This window comes from Sus scrofa, chromosome X, assembly GCF_054392235.1.
Source record: "Sus scrofa isolate SSC_HxYL_T2T_F1_AM1 chromosome X, Sscrofa_HxYL_maternal_Yorkshire_Landrace_v2.0, whole genome shotgun sequence".
Taxonomy (NCBI): domain Eukaryota; kingdom Metazoa; phylum Chordata; class Mammalia; order Artiodactyla; family Suidae; genus Sus; species Sus scrofa.
The window spans coordinates 78,490,218-78,509,001 of record NC_139401.1 but is presented as its reverse complement, the minus strand read 5'-3'; the positions used below and the strand labels follow the sequence as shown (position 1 = coordinate 78,509,001).

Genomic DNA, 18,784 nt, shown 5'->3' with positions numbered 1-18,784 from the left:
GTGAAAACCTGGAAACAATTTTTAAAAGATAGGTAAGTAAACAACTGTCAAAAAAACATTATGGAACACTATAAATTATTTAAAAGAATTAATTAAAACATTTATCTAATCTATAATGTAAAATATATTGTTTGATTTACATTGCAGAATAATAAAAGCAGTGAATATTATTGTTTATACATATATATTTATGTAAAGATTTGCCTGACTATAAAGATTACTTCTGGGTAAGAGATTTGAAGGGAGGATGGTTAAGGGAAGATCTTTGACTTTATTCGTATACATTTTTATGTTAGAATCTTTTCACGTACTGTTTCATACTTAAAAAGCACCTTTTTTTTCTTGTCTCTCTGAGCCTGCTTCTTTTGCATCTGTGGGCTAAATCCACCTGCACTTGGTTATATTTATAACCATTTTCTTAAACCGAAGAACATGTACCTGTTTGGTATACAACCAAACCAATTCTTTGCGTTTGAGCAATTATCTTCAGCTACCAGCAGGAAATCTGGGAACATATTCAAAGACTGCCTTGAAACATTAAGCTTGAAGTATTGCTGTTGGTGTAACAGGGAGGAGGGATGAAAATGTTACAGATGAAGCAAAAGAAAAACAAAAGAAAAACCACAGTGTGCAGAACATTGGCAGTTTCAGAAAAACCACATAGTCCTGTTTTAAGAACAGCATGTTACATTATACACTTACATTATATTATATATTACATATGTATTATATAATATATATATAATATATTATATAATACATATGTATAATATATTACATATATAATATATTATATAATACATTTTATATCTTATATAATATATTACATATGTAATGTATATTATATATTATTAATTATATATTATATATTACATGTTACATTGTACACTTACATTATAACTATACTTCCAAATGAGTCTGTCAGTGTTTCCCTTGTAAGCCCACACTTCTGATTTTTGAGACTTTGATCTGAAGAGGAAAATACTTTCATTAGTTTAGGAATATATCCTGGAATTGGGTCAGTTGGTTGTAAATTATAGTAATATATGAAGAAGTTGAGAAATGTGATCAACTCGCACAAATTATTATGCAGTTTGCTGATTTGGGAAAAATGTAAAGAAGGCCAGTGTAATTGATAGAGTGACCATTTTATCTAATCATTATTAGAAATCATACTCTCACTGTCATGGATCATTTTTTAACATCAGAACCTACTCCTTGAAATTAAACTAGTAGCAGATCAAAGCATAAAGAGTCAGCTTAAAGTAATCTAAGGGCAGAAGTCTTAGTTGAGTTTTCAAAGGTAGTTTCTTATAATGGTTTCATTTTTTTTGACTTTTAATGTTTTTGTTTGACAGCTTTTGCATCTTGTTAATTGTAGATGTATAATAACATTGGGTGATACATCAGCAGAATTCTCAAAAAAGAAAAAGGGATGCAAACTAAGAGTGCAAGAAGAAGTGTTATGAAAGTATTCTAGAAATTATTTTTCACTAGGTTACTTAAAACAAAGGCATTCAGTAATGTGCTGCTTGGAAAGATGGACATCATCTAATATAGAACTTAGTAATATTCTTTTTTCTTTTGGATGTTCCCAGGCTAGGGGTCGAATTGGAGCTGTAGCTGCTGGCCTACACCACAGCCACAGCAACGCAGGATCCCAGCTGTATCTGTGACATACACCACAGCTCACAGCAACTCTGGATTCTTAACCCATGAGCAAGGCAAGGGATCAGATCTGAATCCTTATGGATGCTAGTCAGATTTGTTTCTGCTGCGCCATAATAGGAACTCCAATAATGTTCTTATTTCCAACAAATTGGGTTATTATAAAAATAAAGGAAGTAATACCTTAAGAAGCTAAAATATTTAAATGGCATTGCTCAGTAACAGTTTCTGAACCCCCTTTTGTTTCTCTCAATAGGAACTCCATTCTCCAACTCTGAAAATATCTGCTTGTGCCCCAAGCACTCTACATTTAGCCCCAACTACTGAACAGGTATAATAAATTATGGATTAGATTAGGTTTTTTTTATGTAAACCTTGCTTGTATGTTTAAGCAGTCTTTAGGCCCTCAAAGTTTTACACATTCACAAAAAATCAGGAACATAAAATTGGAAAGGAGAGTCTCACACATGAAAATCAGCTCAGCCCATTAAAGGAATGTAAAAAAAGTGCTGTGAATTGAGATTTTTCAGTTTCATTGTCTACTCATACTGATTGCTTTTAGTTTGAGTGCTGTTTATTTTTAGTCAAGGATCTCCCACTGATTATATATACTTTAAGGGTCCTTGATTTCAGCACAAATAAAGTACCTAGCTCTTGGATTGATTGAGGACGTGGCTCTATGAGTGATAAAACAGTGTACATTTACCTCCAGAGAGAATAATTTATAGGGTCAGAACTAGCCCTTCTCAGAGGTACATGATTTGAAAGACACAAAAGGATCCAGTTCCCTTAGCCTTTATGACCTAATCCCTCCTTTAAAATTATTTTTGAATGTAGACATTATGTCTTCAAAAGGTACATGTAATAATTAAAAGCCACATTAACAAATATATGTTTAATGACCTAGTCTCATATACCTGAAAGTAAATTCGAAATAAATATACCATAAAAAATCCTACATTTGTTAGTACTTAGGAGGGTAATATAAAGGGTGCAGTATCTGCAGGATACAGGAGGGAGAAAGATGCTGTTCTTAGAGAACATGCCTGTCTAGATGGAGGTGGCACAGTGGGAACATGAATAATAAGAGGACAATTAGACAAAATGTGGTTTATAGACCTGGGGTACAGTAAGGTAAAGGTGATATTATGTATAACAAATAAGGTTATTGAAGAAACTAGGTGAGTTAAAGTCATATGCACTTATTCAGTGAACATTTGCTGAGTTATAAGTATGTACCAAATAACTGCACATAGATTAATTAGAACCAATCACTGTTCTCAGAGAACTCACAGACTAGCCTGGGTTACATACCTAACCAAACATAGGACAGTGGGATAAAGGCTACAACTGAGTTAGAAATGGAGCCCCAGTGGACCACCAAGATTGGATTATATCTTGGTAAAGTTAAGATGACTTAAATCACAGAGCTGTTCACTACATTCAAATCCAGTCATAACATTGCATTTACTGTTATTTTTCACAGTGAAGGGGTTTAGAATTAGGTTTACTGTATGTTTTACTTCTGATAATAATATGTTTATGGTTGAAAAATTTGAAACTACAAAAGAATATAAAAAAGAAAAAATAGAAATCACTCATGATCCTTTCTCCTGCCTAGAGATATTATCCTTAGTATTTTGTTGCATTTTCTTCCATTCAAATAAAAAATTGAGATCATACCATAAATGCAGTTTTATATCTTCATTTCTCACCTAACCTTATATAATATCATGAGCTTTTAAATGTAAATTTGCATTACTTAAGATCATTATTTTAATGACTACATATTTCAGCCTATGGATGATTATTTAATCTTTCCCCTCTCCATAGGAAATTGTTCCTCCAACTGCACCCTCATCAACATTATTATTTTATTTTATTTTATTTTATTTTACTTTAGGGCCGCACCTGCAGCATATGGAAGTTCCAGGCTAAGGGTCCAATCAGAGCTGCAACTGCTGGCCTATGCCATAGCCACAGCATTGCAGGATCTCAGCCATGTCTGTGACCTACACCACAGCTCATGGCAACGCCAGATCCTCACCCTACTGAGCAAGGCCAGGGATGAAAACCGCATCCTCATGGATACTAGTTGGGTTCTTAATCCACTGAGCCACAACAGGAACTCCCAGCATTATTATTTTAACATTTTTTCCAGTTAAAATATGGTATTCTTTTGTTATGTTTATTTGATTCCTAGTTGGGTTGAATACCTTTTGTTTTCTATTAATCATCTGCTTTTCTGCTTTTATGCCATTTGCTCATTTTTCTATTGGTGTGAAGATTTTTTTCTAACTGAGGTATATAAAAGTTCTCTTTATAATAATGATATCGACTCTTTTTATATCAAAAGTTTACAAATGACTTTGTTCTAGTGTTTTATCTCCCTTTTAACATTATTATTATTTTTTTAAATCTTTTTCTAGGGCCATACCTGCTGCATATGGAGGTTCCCAGCCCAGGGGTCTATGCCGGCCTACACCAGAGCCACAACAATGTGGGATCCAAGCCATGTCTGTGACCTACACCACAGCTCACGGCAACACCAGATCCTTAACCCACTGAGCAAGGCCAGGGATCGAACCCACAACCTCATGGTTCCTAGTCGGATTCGTTAACCACTGAGCCAGGACAGGAACTCCCCTTTTAACATTATTTATGACCTTCCCTGACCAATGCACTGAAGATTTAAATGTTTAAATACACACACACACACACACACACACACATTTTTCTCTTTGTGTTTCTTTTCATTTAAAATATAGGATGTACTTTCTAAATATCTGATTAAGATTAATCTAAGATCTGATTAATAAATATTAAGATATATTTTCTTCTAATCATGGGGAATTTACAGTGAAACAACTATTTTGAGGCTCTTATCAAATGTAGTTTGTAATGTGTATAAGTAGAAATACCTAGGGAGTTCCTTTTGTGGTACAGTGGAAACAAACCCAACTAGTATCCATGAGGATGGGGGTTTGATCCCTAGTCTTGCTCAGTGGATCAAAGGATCCCGCATTGCCACAAGCTGTGGTATAGGTTGCAGAGGCAGCTTGGATCTGGTGTTGCTGTGGCTGTGGTGTAGGTTGGCAGCTGTAGCTCCGATTCAACCCCTAGCCTGGGAACTTCCATATGCTGTGGGTGTGGTCCTAAAAAAAAAAAGAAAAAAGATAAATAGCTAGCATATTTAGGTATTTAATAATGCCAAGCCTGTAAACATATGTGTTTATGTTTCATATGTGTTTTGAGACTGAAATTAACCATACATAAACTCATATGTCATCATTTATGCCAGTGATTTTTACAGTTTCACTTTGAAAATTTCTCCCTATTATTGATTGCTCCAAGGTCACTAAATAACTATGATTTATGTGCAGTTTTATTTTTTCTTCACAGGAACTCCATTCTCCAACAGTGAAAGTCACTTCATATCCACAGACCACTATTAGGAGATATATAGTGCAAAATCCTGAACAGGTAAGCTATATCATGCACTCTTGCCCCAACCTATAATTCCTCAGAAGTTGATAGCTTAAATAAGAAGGGTGAGTCACTTACCAGATTCCTAAAATCAGATTGTTGGACTTTCTTCTAGTTATAAAGAGTTAATTTCTAAACATTAATATGAAAAAAGTCTGGAATCTTTAATTCCAGACAACCATGTGCCTCAGAGATGCAGCAGTTCCAAGTAGCATGGAAATTCTTAGGTTATAAAGTCTTTCCATCTGTGCAGCACCACCCATGTGCTACAATGGATTTTTGTGCACTTTGAACCAAAGGAAAAAGGGACAAAGTTCTTTCACAGGCTTCATATAAAATTATCACCTGTTGCATTGGGGGTTAGAGTCTTTAGTCTATTTAGATTTGCCATTGTGATATGGGCTAGGAAGAAGAAAATGCAAAGTCAAAAGTTCAAATGTGTCTCCATGCCTTTGGTATTGCCTGTGGTGTATAAACTTTTGTGCCTGGTAATAAGGTCTTTTGAAAATTACATCATTATATCTTTTACAAAGATACACAACCTTATATTTTATAAACTAGGATATTATTCTCTGTCTTATTTTGAGGAGCAAATTATGTAAAAAAAATTCCCTATAGTAAGTAATAAGCCTTCCTCAACACACACACACACACACACACACACACACACACACACACTCTCTCTCTCTCTCTCTCTCTCTCTCACATACACACACACACACACACACAGAGTCTCACTTTGGCTGCACCAGGTGGTTCTTCTATGGGTTTCTAAGGACAGAATTTTCACAAATAGAAACAATGTGCCCCAGATAATAATACAGCAATTCTTTGCTTTTTTCTTTGTTTTTCCAGTATTGCAGGAAACAATTCTCCATTCTCTCACAAAATAAAATTGATCATTTACTTCAGCCAAGGAAAGCAAAAGGTTAAATTTAAATTAGGATAACACTCTTGGTACTAGTCTAGTTGGGTGGTGAGGATGTACTACTCTTCTGCTTGTATCTATCTCCCCTCTTCGTTGTTTTTTGTTTTTTGTTTTTTGTTTTTTTTTTTTTTTTGCTTTTTAGGGTAGCACCCATGGCATATGGAGGTTCCCAGGCTAGGGGTCCAATCAGAGTTACAGCTGCTGGCCACAGCCACAGCCACGCAGGATCAGAGGCGCGTCTGCAACCTACAGCACAGCTCATGGCAATGCTGAATCCTTAACCCACTGAGAGAGGCCAGGGATAGAACCCGCAACCTTACGTTTCCTAGTCGGATTCATTTCTGCTGCGCCAGGATGGGAACTCCCGCCTCTTCTTTCTTTATTCATTTAGAATTTATTTTCTCATGTCTCTTTAGCTAGGGAGGCTGTTAGTTGTGCATGTGTGCATGTGTGAACCTATGAGCATGCAGGCTCTCTGTTGGAGGGGGTGATTGTTTTGGACATTTGCTTGGGTTTTCATATGTCTATGTAAATATCAAAAGAATGTGATTATGGTAAAGCAGCTGCTTGCTTCTTTTGCAGAATGAAGTGTTTAAGCAACAAATCTGAAAAATGTGTGTAGGGAAAGGGAGATAGTAGGAAGGCCTGGGACAGGAGAGTATGCCTCTTTCTACAACTTGACCAATGACTTTACGCTTTCCCCTTTTCCTTCCACTCTCTTTTTCTTCCTTTTGGGAACTGGGGAATATACTATACTTGGATGTGTACTATACTTGCTATCCGTGGCTTTCAAATAATTAGTTCTAGATGGCACCTTTTTTTTCATGATGTGAGAATTGCTGTGTTTGCCTAGAATATATCTGCAGAAAGATTTAAATGTCAAATCATTTGAATTCCAACCCTCTTTGCCAGTAATTAATATGTGACTTTAGGTGAATTCTTACTCTTTAGTTAATGAGGAAATGAAAGAATTAATATTTATTGGATATACACTCCATGCTAGACAATTTACATATTTTATCTCATTTAATCCTAAGAAACTGAGAAAACAGAAGCACAAAGTTTTCATTTATTCTGTGAGATTTTATTGATTGCCTATGTGCCAAAAATTGCCCTAAGAACTAAGGATAGAGCAATGAACAAAAAAAAAAAATGTCCCAGTCCTCTTGGAACTTAAGTTTTTAACTGGCCCCAAACCATTTTGTTTCAAAACAGCAGAGCTGGAAATGAAATTGAACAATGCAGATACGGGAGAGAAATATTTGAGAATTGCGGTCTATTGACAATGTAGGTGAATTAGGATCGAGAGACCCACCTACATACCACCTTCCCCTCCCCCATCCCCCTCAGCCACAGTGTAATCACGAAAGCAGAGAAATTAGAAATATATATGCAAGTACATAACATATTTGTAACACTGAGCTTGCCTCTGTAAAGTCTTATTATTGTGGTTGTGTTCAACTGCAAAGAAGCAGATAGTTTCTCAGGGAGAGGATCTAGCAGAGGGTTAAAAAATGATCATTTTAAAGCTTGTTTAACTCTTTCCATTATTGAGGAATAAAACAAATTTCAATCTCCATACTTTATATACAAAAATAATCTAACTGGTTTTGCAGAACAGTTTAACAATCCTGTCTAAATATATTCCCCATTTTATGTATCTTTTTGTTTGTTCTTTTAAATTCCCCTAGGAGAAGATTCTGGCTTACTTATAATATTTATAATAATCCGAGCTTCTTAAATGGCTACTTTATCCTCTTTCACCTCCCAGTTTGTCTAATCTTTACTTCTTCTCCCTGTAATTATACTGATCTCAGTCCACCTCTCTTATTATGATTTTCTTCTAACTCTGTTCAGCCTTTTTATTTTTGGTTGTTCCTGATCTTCCTTATTTTCCATGTATTGCCATTTTAATTTTTTATTTATTTTTTTTATAATTTTTTTTTTTTTGGTCTTTTTTTGCTATTTCTTGGGCCGCTCCCGCGGCATATGGAGGTTCCCAGGCTAGGGGTCGAATCAGAGCTGTAGCCACCGGCCTACGCCAGAGCCACCGCAACGCGGGATCCGAGCCGCATCTGCAACCTACACCACAGCTCATGGCAACGCCAGATCCTTAACCCACTGAGCAAGGGCAGGGACTGAACCTGCAACCTCATGGTTCCTAGTCGGATTCGTTAACCACTGCGCCACGACGGGAACTCCCATTTATTGTCATTTTAGTCAAGGGATTTATGCATTCTGGTATATAACCTGACTCAGAAATAGGGCAAATATTTTTGTTCCATAAGTAGATAGAACCCAACTGATATTAATCATTTTCATTAATTTTCCAGTTGCAGAACTCCTGCTGTAGGAAGGGCACTATACAGCCTTCAAATTGAAAAATAAAAGGAAATAAGACATCATTTCCAAACCCAAAAAGCTTACAATTCCTCTCAGAAAGGGGAAAAAGACATGTCTACACACAGCTATGTAAAATACATGGTGGGGTGTATGATAGATGCCATGAGAGAAATACAGACAAAGTCTTATTAGAGTTCAGAGGTTGGAGATAACACTTTTGTTTGGGGGAATCAGAGAAGGATTTATCATGGTATTTAAGGAATTATTTCAATGAATATTGTTATTGATATCATTTTATTAGTGAGGGAACAAAAGCTTAAATAATGTGACTTGCTTAGGTCTTCTGACTAAATCAATCACTCTCTATATTTTCTGACAGTTATTCTTGGAGTAGTTTTGCCAAGATTTAATAGCATATTAGATTTAGGGTTAAAAAGAAGAAAAATCAAATGTGACCTAAGCTGATTCAGTTTGAAATACTGGGAACATGGTAGCCCAATAAAAAGATTTAAGAAGTAAGAGAGAGGAGAAAATGGTTTGGGAAAGTGGAAGATTTTGTGATCTGTTTGAACTAGTAGCATTTGAGGTGCATGGGAGGGAAGATGCCCAATAGGCAGTTAAAAAATGACTCGAGGAAGGTCACATTCGTGATAGAGACATAGGAGTTATTCCTCTTAAAATTTTCCTCATACCTGTGGGAATGAGTGAGATAACTGAGAGGTAATGGAGAGGGGTTGAAGTCAGAACCTAAAATGCTGTCTCTGAAGAAACAGAAGGAAGGAGCCACTTTCACAGGCAAAGGAATTGTCAGTGAGAGATGTAAACACAGACTAGGTGAAGCAAATAGAGGGAGTGGTAAGCCATCTCAAATGAATAAAGGGCCAAGGAGGATGAGGTTTGAAAATAGAGTTTTTAAAATGAGGTTTTAAAAAAGCAATGGTGATATTTGAGAGAGAAGCTGTACATTTGGAGGCAAAAAATCGGATGCAAAAAGTAATGGGTAACTAGATCAGGAAGTGGAGGAAATGTGAGGATTACTCTTCTAAGAAGCGTATTGGGTCAAAGGAAGGCGAGATGAGATGGTAGCTAAGGGAGAAAACAGTATCTTGGAGATCTCAGAGACTTATAGACAGAGGAAAATAACTAATAATAAAACTAAATATTCAACAGAGAACAAATGGGATACAATTCTGGAAGAGTCAAGAGTGGATACAGGGAATTCCCATTGTGGCTCAGTGGTAATGAGCCTGACCAGTATCCACGAGGATGCCGGTTCGATCCCTGGCCTTGCTCAGTGGGTTAAGGATCTGGCATTGCCATGAGCTGTGGTGTAGTTTGTGGACACGGCTCAGATCCTGCGTTGCTGAAGCTATGGTGTAGGCCAGCAGCTGTAGCTCCTATTCAACCCCGAGCCTGGTGTGGGCGTGGCCCTAAAAAGATTTTTAAAAATAGTGGATAAAGGAGTTCTCTTGTGGTGCAGTGGGTTAAGGATCAGGTGATATCACTGCAGCAGCCTGGGCTGCTGCTGTAGTGTGGGCTTGATCCCTGGCCCAGGGACTTACACATGCTGTTAGGCACAGCAAAAAAAAAAAAAAAAAAAGAAAGTCGGGTTGTTGCTCAGAAACTTTTGAGAGCAGTTCTCCTGGGTTCTCTTACCCTGCTGTTTTCCTCCCAGGTGCTCCTTCCCAATAAAGTCTTTTGCTTTGTCAGAAAAAATGGTGCGGGGCGGTTAGGATCCTGGGTACAGATTGAAAAGTGACTTCCAGAAAAAAAACGAGTATATCTTTCACCATGATAACTTGAAGGAGCAAAAACTGAAGAGAGGTTTTTGAGGTGGGGAGAAAAATGGAGGAATCTCATTGGATAGATTATCTTAGTTTTCTCATTAAGTAGAAGCAGGAACAAAGGAACAGGAGCACAAGGCATTGAAGAAAAGAAAGATTTGTAACCACAGTTACAGAGAATGTGATGAATACAAGTAGGACCATGAATGTTGGAAGGCCACTGAAAGTTGGATGACTTGAATTTGTACTGAGCCAAATCAACAAATCTTTAAAAATGTTTTTTTGAAATATAGTTGACTTACAATATTGTGAGGAAATCTTTTGAAAAAAATTTTCTCCAGCAAGATTTCATGGCCTGGGAACAATGAAGTAGATGCTGGGGATTATGTGCTTTGTTAGATGTGAGAACTACTCCCAGAGGTTCTAAAATTAGTGATTAAATTATAAGATCAACCATTTGAAAATACCTGCTAATTTTTAGGGTGGATCTGGCACCAATTCAAATGTAAGGTACGAAAAAAATAAGCTGCCAAAATAGTGAAACTGTCTAGCAGCTCATTTGTCAGGAATCTAAGACTTAATTTCGCTGGCCTGTTTTATGCAGGGTGATTTATTTGTATTAATATTTGGTTTTACTTTCTTTTTTTTTTTTTTTTTTGTCTTTTTGCTATTTCTTTGGGCCGCTCCCGCGACATATGGAGGTTCCCAGGCTAGGGGTCGAATCGGAGCTGTAGCCACTGGCCTAAGCCAGAGCCACAGCAACGCAGGATCCGAGCCATGTCTGCAACCTACACCACAGCTCACGGCAACGCAGGATCCTTAACCCACTGAGCAAGGGCAGGGACCGAACCCGCAACCTCCTGGTTCCTAGTCGGATTCGTTAACCACTGCGCCACGACGGGAACTCCGGTTTTACTTTCTTATAGATTTGGGGAAAGTAATAATCCTTTAAATTGAGAAATATTTCTTTCATTAGGTCATTTAAAATAATGAGTCCAACACACAGTTTAGGGAGAATCAACACTGTCAATACCTAAGTCATTTTTCTTTTTTAAAAAAATAATAATAGTTCAGCATATACAGTGAAATTTAGTTCACAGAGAAGAAAATTTTCATGCTTTTGCTAAATTTTTCCCCTACTATAAGATGCTTATATCTTTAGGATGAAAGTTGATATCATCCCTTCTCATTCAATCATCTGTTCATTCACTATGTAGTATTCAAGATGGATAAAGTCAACAAGATTACTTTTGTATATTTTTAAACTTGATATCCTAGAAAAGTTCTAACAAGATTCTCATAAATTATTTTAAATTCAGTGTGTATTTTAAATATTATATTACTGTATTATTCAAAACCAAGATCATCTATGCATTAAAATGACAAAGTACTTTATCTATATGTTATTTTTCTTGTTGTAAAGTACTCTGCATTACTAAAAGAGTTGAGCCTCAGAGGAGCTAAATGACTTGCCTAAATTTCCACAGCATGTTGGTATAGAGGCAGAAACTGAATACAAATTTCGTTACTCCAGAATTTTTTTCCATTGTACCTGCTTCCACTAATTTTAGTAGTCAAATGCGACAGATTTGTAGTAGTCCAAATCTAATCTACTCTGTAATTCTCACCTGTTGACCTCTCTGAAGCATTTATGCCTTCACTCATTTATATCTATTGCCTCTTAAAAATTTCTCCTCTCTTGGCTTTATGACATTTTTTTTCCTTATGATTTTCATACCTCTTAAGACTAGTCTAGCTCTGTCTTTGATCTTCATTTACCTTTTCAGCAATTGAGTGATTTTAATTATAACTTCTAAGCATATGATTCTGAAATCTAGAATGGTAGCCATGAAATCCCCATTCAGTTCTAGGCATGCGTTTTCAACTATGTGCTATAAAAGAGTCTTTTTGCTAGTTTTCAGTAAGTTCACACATGTTTAAGGGATTACTATCAACTATATACTTTGCTAAGTGTTATGAGGAATATGAATCAGACTTAGATTCTTACCAGGAGAACATAGAACTCCATGTCTCCAACTTTACTGTTTTTGTTTTTGGTACCATTGGCCCAGTAGTAGATTCTTTGGGTTCATGATCTCAGATTCATCTTGGAAAAGTATTGTCCTTGATGATTTAGGATAATTTTCTAACTGGATTCCTTACCTAAATTCTTTCCAGACCTCAATTAATCTTCCTGAAGTAGACATATTTAAAGGCATCTCACTGTTGGCAGAATCAAGTTCCATCTGCCAAGTATGTTTCCTATATAAAACATACACAATTTTCCAACCTTGGTGTCTTGACTTACTTTGATTTTTTCACCTGGAATACCATTTTCTTTCACCTCCTTATATTCAAAGACAACCTTAATATTCTCTCAGATGCCACCTGATCCAAGTAACCTATCTGAGCACTGCCAGATGGAACTCCCACAAGTTATTTCCCTGTTCCTTTTGTGGGCACCTGCCTTTTTCTTCCTTACCTTATAGACATGTGTGTTCATACATCATCCAGACCAGGGATTAGCAAACTTTTCCTGTAAAGGGCTATATAGTAAATATTTTGGGCTTTGCTGGTCACATAGGGTCTTGGTCTTTTTCTTTTAACCTATAGTCTTTTAATAATATAAATACCATTCTTAGCTTGGCGACATTATAAAAATAAGCTTCTGGCTGTAATTTGATGAACCTTCATCAATATTCAATGCTCCTAGTAATGATTTAAGTTTGATTTGTGCTTTGTAATAATTATCAAAGTATAATATGCATAGTAAGCTCTTAAACACGTGTTACATGAGTGTAAATAACTACCAAAGAGGCTTTTTTAAAATAAAAATACACACAAAATAGTTCCTAGGGGAATTCAAATACATATATATTTAGATTTAGTAATTCATCTGCTAGTCAAAATGAATCACTTATGTGTTTGTCTTACCAAAGTATCCCAGGAACATTTAGTTCAAGCATGTTTTATCCAAACTTAATTACAAGAAGTATATACTTTGGGTTCAAGAGTGTCTTTCCTTCTCAACAACCAGTGTTCTAAGAGCTTTTATAATAGCAGTCTACAAAAATGCTATCATATTTTGTTAATTTTGAAGTGATCCTAAACACATTAACTGGTAATGGGTTTGGCCAATCCCATTCTATACTGTTACCCTGGATTACAAAAATAAATTTGATTCAGGGTTTTTAACAAAATAGCCTCAATTCTTCCTATACAAGTGAAGAGTCATATGAAAACCAAAAGAGGGAGAGGAGTATAGTACATATTACATTTATTTTAGACTTCTGGTCTGATTCTTATTAGCTCTTCCCTGGTTTCTTTCAGATCTTGGACATGTCATCAGCCTTTATTTCATTGGCTGACATCTTCTAAGTACTTGGATAATCCCACAATAATTTAGTTGATTATATGGAAATACAGTGGCTCTTAAAGCCTCTACTCTGTTCTCAGTATTCAAAAACATATGTTGTACTGAGTCTTAGCTTTGATTATAATCACAAATAAGAACTGTACACTTCAAGACCACCTGAATTGAGTTCCACGAAAAAAAAAATTTAATGTAATTCTACCTACTTTATGCTCAGTGGTGTCAAATTATGTTTATTTTCCATTTCTCCAATAATACTTTAGAATAAGGAGAAACTTGCCAGTGAACCCAATTTAGGTGAGGTTGACCTCATGCCTGTCTACTGCAGAGGAAACATTATATCTTGCCTTAGGAACAGAAACAAAAATCTTTCTCACCCCTTTCCAGTTTCCCCAAAACACTTTGTTAGGCCTTAGTAAAATGTAGTAGGAGAGATGGACTATCTTTATTACTATTTCCTCATATCTCTCAGAACCTTACTAGGATGTCATTCCACTCCCAAAGTCTGCCACTACCTCAGAGTTTATTGGAGACTGGATATTTGCTTAAGTTCAAATTCCTCTGAAAAGGTAACTTTCAAAGCAAAACGCAGTCTTTACTGTCTTTATAGGAATCACTGTCGCCATTCCTAAGAGGAGGCCATTTCTTTCCAGGAAACAATGTAATTTATGAAAAAACCATAAGAAAAGTGGAGAAGCTAAATACGGATCAGGTATGTAAAATTTGTTTTAAGGCTTATTTTATAAATTTATACTTTTGAATTATGAATATTTTAATAGAGCTAAAATGGCACTCATTTGTCAAATGTCAGGCAAGACCACTATGAGTCATATAATAATACCTCATTATATCTGCAGCCCTTCATATCATCCTTAACACTTTAATTTCTGTTCCTCATTTGAAGTATTATTTTCCTCATTTTACTGACCTGGAAACTGAAATAAAGATATGTCCGGTCATAGAGAAAATTAATAGAAGAATCTGAACTTAATATAGATATCCTAGTGCTTTGTATCTTTTTTTCTAAACTGGGATCACAAAAATCGTAATTTAAGGCTTTGTAATTTTGTCTTAATTCATTTAATATGAAATGAATTTTTAGATGAACACTATGAACAGATCTGTAAAATACTGTACACTGTAAAAAGATCTAGCAAACTAAGTCAGGTCTTTGAAATTCCATTAAGCCTAATTGAGAGGTGGACTACAAATTACAAAACTGCAGCAGGGTGATGGTAATTCCATGTCATCTAGAGCTCCCCTCTCCCCCTGCCCATCGTTCCTTGGAGCAGAGTTGTTACTATAGCCAGCAGAGGTATCACATTGCTCTGCTCAGTGGATACAATCATACCTAGCCCAGACAAAGCCTGGGATTTATCTCTTGAGCTAGGACAGCGTGCTAGTTTCTTAGGGCTGCTATAAAAAAGTACCACAATCCGTATGGCTTGAAACAACAGAAATTTATTGTTTCACAGTTCTGGAGGCCAGAAATATGAAATCACACGTTGGAAGGGCCAGGCTCACTCTAAAGCTTCTATTTGGAAGGAACTCTTCCCTGACAATCTCCTAGTTTCTGGTGGCTGCAGGCATTCCTTGGCTTGTAGACGCATAACTTTAATTCTCCATTGTCACACAACATCCTCCCTGTGTGTCTTCACATGGTCTTCCCTCTGTGCATGTTTGTTTCTGTGTCTAAATTCCCCCCTTTTTTAATGGAGTACCAGTCATATTTGATTAGGAGTCATCCTAATGATTTCGTTTTAACTTGATTCCGAAGTACTGGGGCATAGGACTTCAACAAATCTTTTTTTGGAGGGGCACAATTTCAACACATAACAGGCAGTGAAGTGTTATCAAGTGAATTTTGATCAAAAATGATTATTTTTCTTATATACAAAAGAAACACGAAAACATATTAAATTCACCTTTTTCACCTTTTTCATTTTCCTTGGCATGAGAACATGTCTTATTTTTATAAGCATTTATGGACAGTTGTTACCTAATAGATAGAAACTATTGTATTAGCATTCATTTGATACCCAACAAAAATGCAATTAGTAAACTCATTTCAATAAGCATCCAAATCTTTAAGATTCTGATCTCCTTGGAAAACTGGATATAGTCTGAAGGGTTTTGGTATAGTACATATTAAACACATATTTTCCAGAGGAAGAGCAGAATATTTCAGAATACTACAATATCAAATAGAAAAATTTCATCAAACATGTCAGTTCTTCAAAGGGCACTTTTCTCAAGCCACCAAATTATAACACCTGTCCTTTAACTAGACTGCCAAAACAATAAGGAATGTTTGAGACACATTTCATGTTGCTTCCAACTTCTTATTTCAAAGAGGATAAATAGCTTTTCTAAATCTTGGCCTTAAAGGAAAATATTGAATATACTGTAAATCATTATTGCTATGTATCTGGAACAATTAAAGAAGACTTTAAGAGAACATTGGTTCTACCTAGTATTAACTTGAATATTGACTTTTATATGTTCACTTTTCTTATTAAAGACAAATGATTTGTGAGTTTTGGAACTGTCATGGGAGACTGCTCAAGATAAAAGGAACCATGTGTACTGAACTACAACTGCTTTGATCTAGTTGAATTTCCTCAGTGATAGAGTTACAATAGGATGAGCTGTATAAAGCCAGAGTCTGGATGAACCTGTTTAATGTCACATGAGACTAACTCAAATAGGACTAGCTCTTAGGAGATGGAACCTGTCCAAAAACGAGGTTTTTGTAGTGAAAGGGTAGTAAAGTAGTGCAATATAAGTATCCAATTCATATAAGTTGTACTCTGTGCATTTTTTCTTGATCAAAGAAGACAAAATATAGAGTTCCCATTGTGGTTCAGCAGGTTAAGGATGCGATGTATTCTCTCTGAAAATGCGGGTTCCATCCCTGGCCTCCTTCAGTGAGTTAGGGATTTGGTGTTGCCACAAGATGCAGTGACATTGCAGATGCGGCTCAGATCCAGCGTTGCCATAGCTGTGGCATAGGCTGGCAGCTGCAGCTCCTATTCAACCCCTAGCCTGGAAACTTCCATATGCCAAAGATGTGGTCATAAAAGGCGGGGGGGAGAAGATAAAAATATATGATAAATCAGAAATGTTTGATCTTTTATACATTAAAAATTCAGCTTGGAGTATGCTTCAAAAGTATGAGAAATGTACGGATATCTTGCTTTGGAACAATGATTTTAGTTGTCAGGTGTAAGAACTGAAAGCCAAAAACCTGCTAAGACTTCAGCGGTACCAGTGAGTGTTCAGAGGCTCAGGGAAACCACAAGACATCCCAGGTAGAGAGACTTTCAGCATTTGATTCAAGAATCAACTGATTTTCTCAGACTATCCTTCTGCCTTTATCCTAATCTAGTGTACGAAGATATTTTGTAACATAAAAGAATAGATGAGGAGTTCCCGTCGTGGCGCAGTGGTTAATGAATCCGACTAGGAACCATGAGGTTGCGGGTTCAGTCCCTGGCCTTCCTCAGCGGGTTAAGGATCCGGCATTGCCGTGAGCTGTGGTGTAGGTTGCAGACGCGGCTCGGATCCCTCATTGCTGTGGCTCTGGCGTAGGCCAGCAGCTACAGCTCCGATTCGACCCCTAGCCTGGGAACCTCCATATGCCGCGAGAGCGGCCCAAAGAAATAGCAAAGACAAAAAAAAAAAAAAAAAAAAAAAAAAAAAAACAGATGATACATTCATCCTTGAAATTTGTGAAGTTACTGATAGTACACAGTCAGGCTTGTGTAAGTAAACTATAGAGGTCTTACTTAGTGCTAGAATATTTGTAAAGTAGGTCATATTTGAAGAGAGCCTAGAGAGGGTGAGTCTATGAACTGAATCTATGACCATTATTATCTAGATGTCTACCAAGGCAGTTTCTACTTGTAAAATGTGTTTCTTTATATATATTTTTCAAAATATTTCTGTATACATGAAAAGATATTTGTATACATGGTAAAAAAATTTCAAGCATACAAAGTATTAAAAGGTCCAAAAAGAGTATGAATGGAGAATAAAATGTATATAGTGAAAAAAAAACCTTCTCCACCTTCTCCATCCTGACCCTCATGTCTCTCAGTTACTCTTCCCAGAGGCAGTCACTCTTAAAATGTTTTTGCTCTATGCATTAAATGCAGTTTTATATATTATAAATATATATGTACATACATTAAAATGTTACACAAAATACTATATTCATTCTTATGCATCTTGTTTTCTTCATTTAATATAGCTTGAAAATTGTTCTATATAAAAACCTTAAAATTTGAAGTGTTTTACTTTATTATTATTATTATTTTTTGTCTTTTTGTCTTTTCTAGGGCTGCACCCATGTCATATGGAGGTTCCCAGGCTAGGGGTCTAATTGGAGCTGTAGCCACCAGCCTACATCAGAGCCATAGCAATGCAGAATCCGAGTCGCATCCGCCACCTACACCACAGCTCACAGCAACACCAGATCCTTAACCCACTGAGCTAGGCCAGGGATCGAACCTACAACCTCATGGTTCCTAGACAGATTCATTAACCACTGAGCCATGACAGGAACTCCAGAAGTATTTTACTTTAATATAGGTCACCTTTCCACAGTCAAAATGAAATAGAGCATTGATTTTATACATTCAAAGTTAATTGTATGTGCATGAATGTAGTGTTATGATTCAAAATAGAGCATTTTTTTTCTTTGAAAACTGGCTTTCAGGTGCCTATTTTCAAAGTAGGATAATAACAAAATAATATAGAAAATTCAAGCATACCTGAGATCCCCAAAATTGAAATAACCAGACATGTTTTCTTATTCTCTGCTCTATACTAATACACAAAAAGGCCATAATAAATAAGCAGATAGTAGGGATTTAGTTTAAAAACAAGTTCCAGAATATTTTGAGGACTGTACAAATTCAGTTTAACGTTCTGAAAGAACTCAGACCAAGAAATCATGAGTTTGAGCCCCAGTTTTGCCATTAATTAGTTGTGTCACTATAAATAAGTCATCTTGCTTCTCTGGACTTCAGGGCTATTTTTTCCTTCTGCAAAATTAATGGGGTGGGAGTTCCTGTTGTGGCTCAGTGGTAGTGAACTCGGCTGGTATCCATGAGGATGTGGGTTCGATCCCTGGCCTTGCTCAGTCAGTTAAGGATCTGGTGTTGCTGTGAGCTGTGGTGTAGGTCACAAACATGGCTT

The 18,784-nt window shown here is 36.3% G+C and overlaps 2 protein-coding genes across 7 annotated transcripts in view; one reads left to right on the top strand and one right to left on the bottom strand.

The window, feature by feature from the left end:
• APOOL (apolipoprotein O like) overlaps positions 1-18,784 on the bottom strand; it is a 443,755-nt gene that overhangs the window by 160,139 nt on the left and 264,832 nt on the right. The gene's annotated exons all lie outside the window — the stretch shown is intronic.
• POF1B (POF1B actin binding protein) overlaps positions 1-18,784 on the top strand; it is a 76,692-nt gene that overhangs the window by 14,477 nt on the left and 43,431 nt on the right. For 3 of the 6 annotated variants that reach the window (XM_013986276.3, XM_013986275.3, XM_005673748.4), the window contains exons 3-5: positions 1,925-1,999; positions 5,071-5,151; positions 14,193-14,294. In XM_013986276.3, the coding sequence (XP_013841730.1) occupies positions 1,925-1,999; positions 5,071-5,151; positions 14,193-14,294 (258 nt within the window). The remainder of the gene's footprint in view (positions 1-1,924; positions 2,000-5,070; positions 5,152-14,192; positions 14,295-18,784) is intronic. The other 3 variants (XR_014835864.1, XM_021080028.2, XM_013986277.3) reach the window with 1 other exon arrangement.